Source organism: Rana temporaria, chromosome 1 (genome assembly GCF_905171775.1).
Source record: "Rana temporaria chromosome 1, aRanTem1.1, whole genome shotgun sequence".
Classification (NCBI taxonomy): domain Eukaryota; kingdom Metazoa; phylum Chordata; class Amphibia; order Anura; family Ranidae; genus Rana; species Rana temporaria.
Window position 1 is genome coordinate 248,530,276 of NC_053489.1, and position 9,732 is coordinate 248,540,007.

General features: G+C 39.1%; 1 protein-coding gene across 2 annotated transcripts; it reads left to right on the forward strand.

Annotated features, from left to right (window-relative positions):
• The first annotated feature begins 997 nt into the window (after nucleotides 1-997).
• LOC120940404 (leukotriene B4 receptor 1-like) lies at nucleotides 998-8,416 on the forward strand. 2 transcript variants are annotated; one of them, XM_040353240.1, is made up of 3 exons: nucleotides 998-1,200; nucleotides 4,019-4,228; nucleotides 6,724-8,416. In XM_040353240.1, the coding sequence occupies exons 2-3, from the start codon at nucleotides 4,160-4,162 to the stop codon at nucleotides 7,813-7,815; spliced, it is 1,161 nt and encodes a 386-aa protein (XP_040209174.1). In that variant the 5' UTR covers nucleotides 998-1,200; nucleotides 4,019-4,159; the 3' UTR covers nucleotides 7,816-8,416. The 2 variants fall into 2 exon arrangements, with proteins under 2 accessions (XP_040209174.1, XP_040209182.1); XM_040353248.1 differs by lacking the exon at nucleotides 4,019-4,228 and having other exon boundaries at nucleotides 1,002-1,200.
• Nucleotides 8,417-9,732: the final 1,316 nt, after the last annotated feature.

Here is a 9,732-nt window from a genome sequence, read left to right on the forward strand (position 1 = left end):
CTGATGGAGTCGGGCCAACTCACAATTAGACAGTGATTAGTGCAGAGCAGGAGTTCGGGCACATTGTGTGGACACACAGGGGGAAAATTTCTGATAAAGGGGTGGGGGGATGTCTGGTGAAGGTGTCCACTGGCACAGGGGTGGGGAGTCACTTAAAATGACATTTGTTCAACAATAAATGTGTGCCGTATTCTTCTTCATGGAAAAATAAGACATCCCCTGAAAATAAGACCTAGCGCATCTTTGGAAGCAAAAGTTTATATAAGACACTGTCTTATTTTCGGGGAAACATCCATTTACATCCTTTTTCCATATAGATGCATTGATGTCCATTTTTCATCCGTCAACAGATGGATGAAAAACGAACAAACGGAATGCATGTGTGAAATGGGCCTTTGGAGAAGTTCAAACCTTCACATGTCCTGGATGAAAAATGGACATCAATGCATCTATATGGAAAAAGGGATGTAAATTGGTGATCATCCATATAAATCAGTTTACATCTGCCAACACCTGTTTTTTGTATAACGATTCAAAGCTCTATTTTTCTCCTGTTAAGAAAATGGATCACACAAAAAATGGATGTAAACTGACAAACGGTCCATTTTTCCATCTGTTTTTGCATTGGTAGTGGATGTAAAAAAAAATGATGAGAAACTAATGAGCAGCTGAAGAAAAACTGATGAAAAACTGTTTTTTTTTTTTTTTTTTCATTGAAAAGACATGAACTGAACTGATGAAATGAATGGTCCAAATGTGTGATAAGCAGTATAAGCTGATAGGGTGAAATAGGTAAAGCTGAGTCATTTAGTGTAGTGTCTTATAAATAAGAATTGTATTATTCCCTAGAAGCGGTATAAAAGAAACATTTCAACATATCGGTTTTCATCATTAAGATTTTCTGCTCCTACCACAAGGAAAGATTTATTTATTTATTTTTACAGCATAAGGTTGTCTAGATACAGATAAGAGAATTCACGGGCACTATCGTTTCTGCAACACGCTGAAATAGAACATTTGTGTTGTGACACCAGGAAACCTGCAATACTCTGACGATCCTTTTGTAACATCCTGCACAGCCTCTTCTCTAAAGCTTTTTTTGTAAGGTCGGGCTCAAATATTTTCAAATGGACTGATTCATACTCCTGCACTTGACTTTAGAATATTTTCATCTGGGACTTCAGCATCATGTCAGAGGCAGTAAGTAAAAGTATACATGTCATTGCAGAATACTAATGAAATGAACACCTGTCTGCCTAAATATGCTGGATGGCATTTATGTCATAAAAAGGGAAAAAGGGAAAATAATAGCATTGCACACAACTGTACAATACTAATGAAATTAATGTCTACTTGCATAAATATGGTAGTTAATATAAATGGCATGATTTGCCACAAACAATGCATGGCATAATATTCTATTATTTGAGCTTAGTAGCTATGGAAATAATATGCAGTCTGAATAAAAGATCTAAAAGTATATAGTATGCAGCATTAAATAGCTTACAGTGAAATGTTTCTATTAAATTTGTTATAAGATTTGCCCAGACTATACACACTAAAGTATTTTTTACATTCTGAACAAACAGTAAAAAGCCTTCTTGTTCAAATACTTTTAATTAGTACAGAAAGGGGTAACATACAGAGAATAGCAACTTTTGCAAAATAACCCCAAGGGAAAGGGGGTAAAAAAAAAATGCACAATAACGCCCCAAATTAACTGGGACGCAGCCCTCAAACGCGTGTTAGGAAAAGCAACAAAAGTGATGATATTGAACATTTATTGACTGTAGTACAGCACTATACGTGGACATATCAATATCCTCATATGTCCAACTTGGTTGTGCGAGGGTAAAGGGAAAAAAGGAGGACCCCTCTTAACATTCAGAGGGACAGCAGTCATTATATGGAATGAAGATCTAGGGGATGGCAAAAAGAGGAAAACTACCTCTTTGGGTACATTTACCTTTATGCCTTTTGGAGAAATTGGTTTTCAAAGTTCACTACAAAAACATTGAAACCTTAGCTCTTTTCTTATTACTTTTATTGCAGCAAAATCTTGGCACCCTGAAAGTCTTTAATGCAAACACACAGCAGGTGTTTCTAGGGCTGGCCATACATGTTCAACTTTCTTGTACAATTTTCCTTTGAATTTACCAAAAAACATATAATATGAGGTCAAAACTAAACAACACTTGAATCGTATTCAATTAGGCAGACCCTTGCATTATATAGCTGGAGGTAAATCTAAAGAAAATTGTACAGAAAAATGTATAATGTATGGCCAGCCTAATGCCCTGTACACACGATCGGTTCGTCTGATGAAAACGAACCGATGGATTTTTTCATCAGATATCCAATGAAGCTGACCTTCATCAGTCTTGCCTACACACCATCGGTTAAAAATCCTATCGTGTCCAACGCAGTGACGTAAAACACACAACGTGCTGAGAAAAATTAAGTTCAATGCTTCGGGGCATGCGTCGACTTGATTCTGAGCATGCGTGGATTTTTGACCGATGGATTTCCCCACAGACGATCATTTTTTTTCTATCTGTTTTTTAACTATACGAAAATATTAAAACAGGTTCTATTTTTTTTCACTAATGGGAAAAAAACTGATGGGGCCCACACACGATCGGCTCATCCGATGAAAACGGTCCATCGGTCCGTTTTCATCAGACAAACCGATCGTGTGTACAGGGCATAAGTTGTTAAACTGAAACTTGACATTAGAATCTTTGTTGTGATGTTTGAGAATGAATTACTTCACAGTACATGCAACATGAGTGGCCAGGGATAGCTTTTTAGAACTCCTTTACTGCTTGTTCAACATTCAAGATATACAGTATAATTATACTTTGAAGAGACAACTACTCAAAGTGATTAGATCTCTATTTAAATAGAGATCCATCCAAAACAATTTATTTTGAAATAGTGGGTGATAAGCATGGGCTGTGTTTAATTTGCAGCCCTATTAGTTAAACATTGCTGTGTATCTTCATCTGACTACACGGTATCTTGATTTAATGATAGAGGATTACTCACTGTTGTCTCTTGGGACATAAATTCTTTCTGTCTGGATCAACTTCAAAAAGCAAAATTCTAAATCTAAAAAAAACAAAAAAGTACATTTGTGCTATTTTTGTAAAGAGATGTTTTTTCGTCATTTAATATAAAGAGGAACAAACTTTAACATTTAAAAAAACAACACACACAACTGTAAAGTTATTTTATGGAGGTTGATTTACTAAAGGCAAATGCGCTTTGGAAATGCAGTTGCACTTAGCTTAGTAAATGGGCTAAAGCTCTGCAAAAATGCTGTTTTTTGTTGTTGTTTTTTTCCTTGCACCTGATTGGGTATTCCTTACAAAGTGAAGCTTTGCCCCATTTACTAAGCTCTGAGTGCAACTGTAGTTGCAAAGTGGGCACCGTCTATTTGCCTTTAGTAAGTCCACCCCATTAAGTCATTAATATGCCCTAAATGATAAATGCAATTTAAAATTGCACTAAATATGCTATGTTGATTCACTCTTATAAGTAGGAATATAAATTGTCTCAATTTTAGGATGCCAGACAGTGATATTCTTGACCACATGCCAATGTTTTTTTTTTACTAAAGCTGTAGATTGCAAAATCAGGCTCACTTTTGCATAGAAACCAATTGGCTTCCAAACTCAGCTTGTTCAATTAAGTTTTAGAAATAAAACCTGGAAGCTGGTTGGTTTCTATGCAGAAGTGAGCCTAATTTTGCACTCTCAGGCTAGTAAATAAACTCCAATGTCAGTAAAGTGACGGAGCTGGCTCTCTGTATTATCTCAGTCTCTTTAAGCGGTATTCATTCTGACCTGAGATCCCTGTGGTTAGTGTGGTACAGCAGCTGAAAGGAGACCCAAAGTGAGTTTTTTTTTTTACTGGCATCTATACTAATCTGACACTGTGTTTCCAGGAGTGCTCTGCCTTGAGCAATTCCAGGCAAAAGTGACTTGAAAAGACAAATTACATTTTAATTCAACAGAGCTGCTTTAATCATCAGTGCCCAAGTTGCAGAAAGTGTAGATCAAAGACATCGGAGGACATGTTGTAGCTGTGTTGGGGGTTGTCGTTCTCTGTAAGTCATAAGGCCATCTGATCAGCCAGCTGATCACTTCAACACTGCATGCAAGAACTAGGTAGAGGAGCACAGCGGCTTAACAGGTTCCAGACCACAAGGACAACTTTAATGGAGGTAACAATATATATTGCATTTCTATGCTGCACCTGTTAGCCATAATCTTGACACTTATGTCAACAGGTTTTGACCATGGTGACCTGCCAGCTGCAATGCTTTTCTTGTTCATAGACACCATTTGGTGGAAACAAATTAACAGTGCAAGCCTATGCCTCGTACACTAGGCCAGACTTTCAGAGAAAAAAAGTCAGACGTCAAAAGTTTTTCTCAGGAAAGTCCGGCCGTGTGTAGCCTCCATCTGACTTTTTTTGGCGGAAGTCCGACGGACCTTAGATAGAGAACCTGTTCTATATCTTTCCATCAGACTTCCGACGGACTCACAAAGGACTTTTGCATGATCAAAAGTCTGACCGTGTGTACAAGGCATAAAAGGCAGTTTTGTTCGATTTTCATAGAATTGTTATCATTTGGTCACTCCAAACTAGGAAATGACAGAATTATTAGTTGCCAAATTGCTGTTTTAAAGCTGATGGAAACTGCTTCTTTTATTGTGATAGAGTTGCTCCAAAGAGCTGGTGTTTCTTTTCCCTTGGTCAGGTATCTGTGCAAACTTGATATGAGATGGGGAAGGGATTGCTAAGTGTTCCACATTTGAGAAGACTAAAAAAAATTCATGGAGATATGAACAGCCCTCCTGCCATGACTGGCACATCAAAGAGGATTTGTTAGTTTAGTGTAGGATAGGAATCTAGCTCCTAGGAAAAATGTATTATGTTATCATCAATGAGATAGGATTTTGTTCACTGGTGGTCTCTAATAGTGATAAACAAATATATTTATCAAGAAAGGCAAACCGATGAACCTGCAACTTTTTGACCCCAGGAATATACTGTATATGTATACAGATAAACCCAATCATACAACTCATAAATAATGATTGCTTGGATTCCTAAGTTGCATCAATCTCTGTAGAGCCGACAGATCTACCTGTATATATTCAAAAGTCTCCTTGAGAAAGGGACCCTATGTGGCCCCAAAGCATTGGTTATTTGAGCTGACATTATGTTTTTTATCCTTTTCTTTGCCTGTTTTCCTACAGTAAAATGCATACATACATTACTGCATGCAAATATAAAGTAGAAATCCTATTATTTCATATGTACCTAGTAGATAGATAGATAGATAGATAGATAGATAGATAGATAGATAGATAGATAGATAGATAGATAGATAGGAAAATGTAACAGATTTCAGTAATAATGACATTTCTGTTCAAATTAAACATGAATCAAATCATATCTAAGAAATGTTTATGGTTAAAGTGTTATGAAACTTTTTTATTAATTTGAGTTTTGGTAGAGGGGGGGGGGGGGTATACACTTACATTATATGGCGATTCTTTTAATTTTCTTCAAAATTCCCTAATTTGCTCTCCTCCGGCTGGTTCCCAAGCCTCTGGCACCCCCTGCCTGTTTGTAGATATCTCCTTAGCTAGGTAACTGATAAGGAGTCACCTGTGCTTATGCACTCATGCTCTGTGCTGTGTGCATCCATAGACACACACAGCAATCCACATGCCATGCCCCTGCTCCTTCCTAACCCCTCCCAGCAATTTGAATGACGGCAGCAGGAGATATTCGCTATGGTGCCTTCAGTACTCCCCTCTATGCCTGGAAGATCATTTGTAATCACGTTCGGCCATACTACATGAAATCAGACCTTCACTTAAGCCTCGTACACACGACCTGTTTTCCTGGCAGGAAAACTGTCAGGAGAGCTTTTGACCGGGAAAACTGGACGTGTATATGCTTCCCCGTCAGAAAAACAGCTGGGAATCCCGGTGGGAAAATAGAGAACCTGCTCTCTATTTTCCCATCGGGATTCCCGTTTTTTTTATTTTTTTCGCCAGATCTACTACTTTTCTATGGGAAACACTGCGAGGCAGTGCCAATGGAGCATACACATGGCCGGGAATCCCGGCCAAAGCTCCATGGCAGTTTTCCTGCCGGGTACTCAGCTTTCCCCTCGGTTTTCTCGACTGACTTTTTACCGCTGAGAAAACCGAGCGTGTGTACAGGGCTTAACTCTAAACACTAGCCATCGTTCTATACCTCCCATTCTCTGTTACACATTTGCATTTTTTTTTGGAAGGGGTTGCTCATGCCCACTTCCTTATTCTTTGCCTAGGCAAGCATGATGGCGCCCTTTCTCTGTCCACCCACAGCCTCCTGGTTTACACATGACACCTCAAAGGAGGCTTCAGAACAGTTTAATTTCATCCTTTGATCTGGCGCATGTGCAGGGGAAGGCTGGCTGTAGGTGATCAGGAAATTAAAGCCATCCCACCGAATTTAAGCTGGCATCACAGGAAAGAAAAATGCTGAAACGATTTTGGATGCAAGGAAGACAGAGCTTGATTTCATGGGCTGGTAAGTATGTGTTTTTTAAAGTCATTCGCTCCAGCACTTTAAATGTCAGTCAATCCAAATAAAGTTTATTTTTAAGTGAAACTTTTATTCGTGTCTTTTATATTTCTCACTTTCTTTTTGCAGAGTACGGTTAGTGCTGTGATGACCATAAGTACACCAAATTTGACAAGCTCTTCAAAGATCCCAACATCATCTGGATCTTCTGCCAGCCTTGGGATTGCCATCCTATCAATTGCTTTTATTCTTGGATTTCCAGGCAATGCTTTTATCATCTGGACTATATTATGTCGAATGAAAAAACGTACAGTAACCTGCCTACTAATTTTGCACTTGGCTATGGCAGACATCATGGTCTTACTCACAGCACCATTTTTTCTCCATCTACTAGACACTGGAAGCTGGGTATTTGGACAAGTCATTTGTAAGACGTGTCATTATGCTAGCTGTTTGAGTATGTATGCCAGCATCTTTCTGATTACCTTCATGAGCATGGACCGTTTTTTAGCTGTAGCATTTCCTTTCACTTCTCAGAAGGTGAGAACAAAACCAGTTGTCAGGGCCATTGTAGCTACAATCTGGGTGCTTGCAGCTTTAATGGCCATTCCCATGTTATTTTACCGTGATGTTAAATTCCTCTATGGTCGTTCTTTTTGCATACCATTTCATGGTTCAAAAAATGACACTTCCACTCCCCAACATATCATTTTTCAGTATACGTTTGAAACTGTAATAGGCTTCGTCATCCCATTCACAGTCATTCTGTCCTGCTATGTTTTCATTGGACTGAGGCTACGCAGTGCCAAATTTCAGACCAAGAATAAGACAAGTCGTCTGGTAATCATGATTATAGTGACATTTGCACTCTTCTGGCTCCCCTATCAGTTAGTGAATATGATACAGGTCTCAGGGGAGCTGTTCTCATCGGAAACTCTAAGAAATGCAGCTCGAGTTTCCAGGCCTAATGCTACAGCCCTTGCCTTTCTCAGTAGCAGCGCTAATCCCATTTTGTATGTGTTTGCCGGAGGAAATTTCATTAGGAGTGCTGGGGTGGGATTTATGGCCAAGCTCTTCGAAGGAACTCATTCTGAGACCTCCAGTTTCCGTAAAATCTCCCAGGTCTTTCGCCAAAGAAGCCACACCGAATCTGTTGAGTTGGAAAAATGCAAAGATCACGTAGAGCAAAGTAAACTATTTACAACCAATCAAAGTGATTGACAGTATGATGATGGAAAAAAACATGACATTTTCTGACTGAGATACATTTCAAGCTTCGTTTTAAAAATACAAGGAAAATGGAATGCTGCCTTATGGATCATGTAACCAAACCATAAAAAAAAGTTATTATTATAAAACAATTCCAACATGCTACGGTACTTTTATCAGACAAGCACAACTGATTTGATGACCTGGAAAAATGCACAGAGCTTACAAAGCAGTGTAAAACATTTGCAACCGCTCAGATTAACAGAGATTACTGAAAAACATGATATCTGATTTATGGACCTTCTTTTTTTATAACTAATAAAATGTAATACTTTGTTATGGATGATGCAAGAAAAAAAAGAATGCATCAGCAATGCACAGCAATTCTACAAGATTATACAACAGAAGGACGATTTATTTTCAAATATGGGATTTTTTTTGGCGGGGGGGTTGGTAGGGGGTGTGGTCACAGGGTTCTTTTTTTAATTATATACTATAAATTGTTATTGTTTTCAAAGCATTCTCAAATTATATTTTGCATTAGAAAAATAATATATGTACAAACTCTTATTTTCATTTAAATCTATGGAGAAATAAAAAATATTTGAATGTAGAACAGATAAAAATGATTTGCTGTTTAAAATCACTAATGCTAATCTGCCATTAACCTGTAACTGTCCCCGAAAAAAAAAGTGTAATTACTGGGCCAGATTCAGATAGGTCAGCGGATCTTTAGATTTATCTGATTTACGTTACGTCCGGCCGTATTCGCGAACGACTTATGCAAACAACGTAAAAAATTCAAAACTCGGCGCGGGAACGACGGCCATACTTAACATAGGATACGCCGCACTTACCCCTCCTATAGCAGGGGTAACTTTCCGCCGGAAAAAGTCGAACGCAAACGACGTAAAAAAAAAAACGCCGGGCGGTCGTTCGTTTCTGAATCGGCGTAAATGCTCATTTGCATATTTGACGCGTAAAAGATACGGAAGCGCAACCTAGTGGCCGGCCTGGAATTGCAGCCTAAGATCCGATGGTGTAAGTCACTTACACCTGTCGGATCTTAGGCATATCTATGCGTAACCTGATTCTATGAATCAGGCGCATAGATACGACGGCCGGACTCAGAGATACGACGGCGTATCAGGAGATACGACGTCGTATCTTCTTTCTGAATCCGGCCCACTGTATTTATTGGCGTATAACACTCACCCTGCAAATCAGTTGTAAATTGTGTGTGCGTGTTATACGCCGATTCTGCAATTTGGGCTGCCTCAGAGAGAACGGGGAGGGGGGGCGGGACGAGCGCCGTCAGATTACATACAGCAAGAATCTCCTGTTTACTCAGCGGCCTCTGTAATAGGAAGTCCCGTCTCCTGGGCCGGCATTGGACCAGTGTTCTGTCTATCATAGAAGCCAAACCAGGAGGCGGGACTTTGTATTAAAGAGGCCGCCGAGTAAAGAGGAGATTCTCACTGTATGTAATCTGACGGCGCTCATCCCGCCCCCCTCCCTGAGATAGGCATTAATCAGGCTGCAATTATGGCAATGGGGAGGCTGCAGATGGGCATTAATCAAGCTGTATTGATAGACAATTTTGAGGCTGCAGATGGGCATTAATCAAGCTGTATTGATAGGCAATTTTGAGGCTGCAGATGGGCATTAATCAAGCTGTATTGATAGACAATTTTGAGGCTGCAGATGTGCGTTGATCAGGCTGCATTGATGGGCACTGACCCTTATTTTGCTTCAAAGTTCTTTATTTAAAATAAAAAAAAAAATCCTGAAACTTCCCTCTTAAAATGAAGGCGAGTGTTATATGCCTGCGAGTGTTATATGATGATAAATACATATATATTTACCCCATATGAAAAGTTATTGTCAGAAATTCCGATCGTCTGTATGCAATTACGACAGACAAAAAAA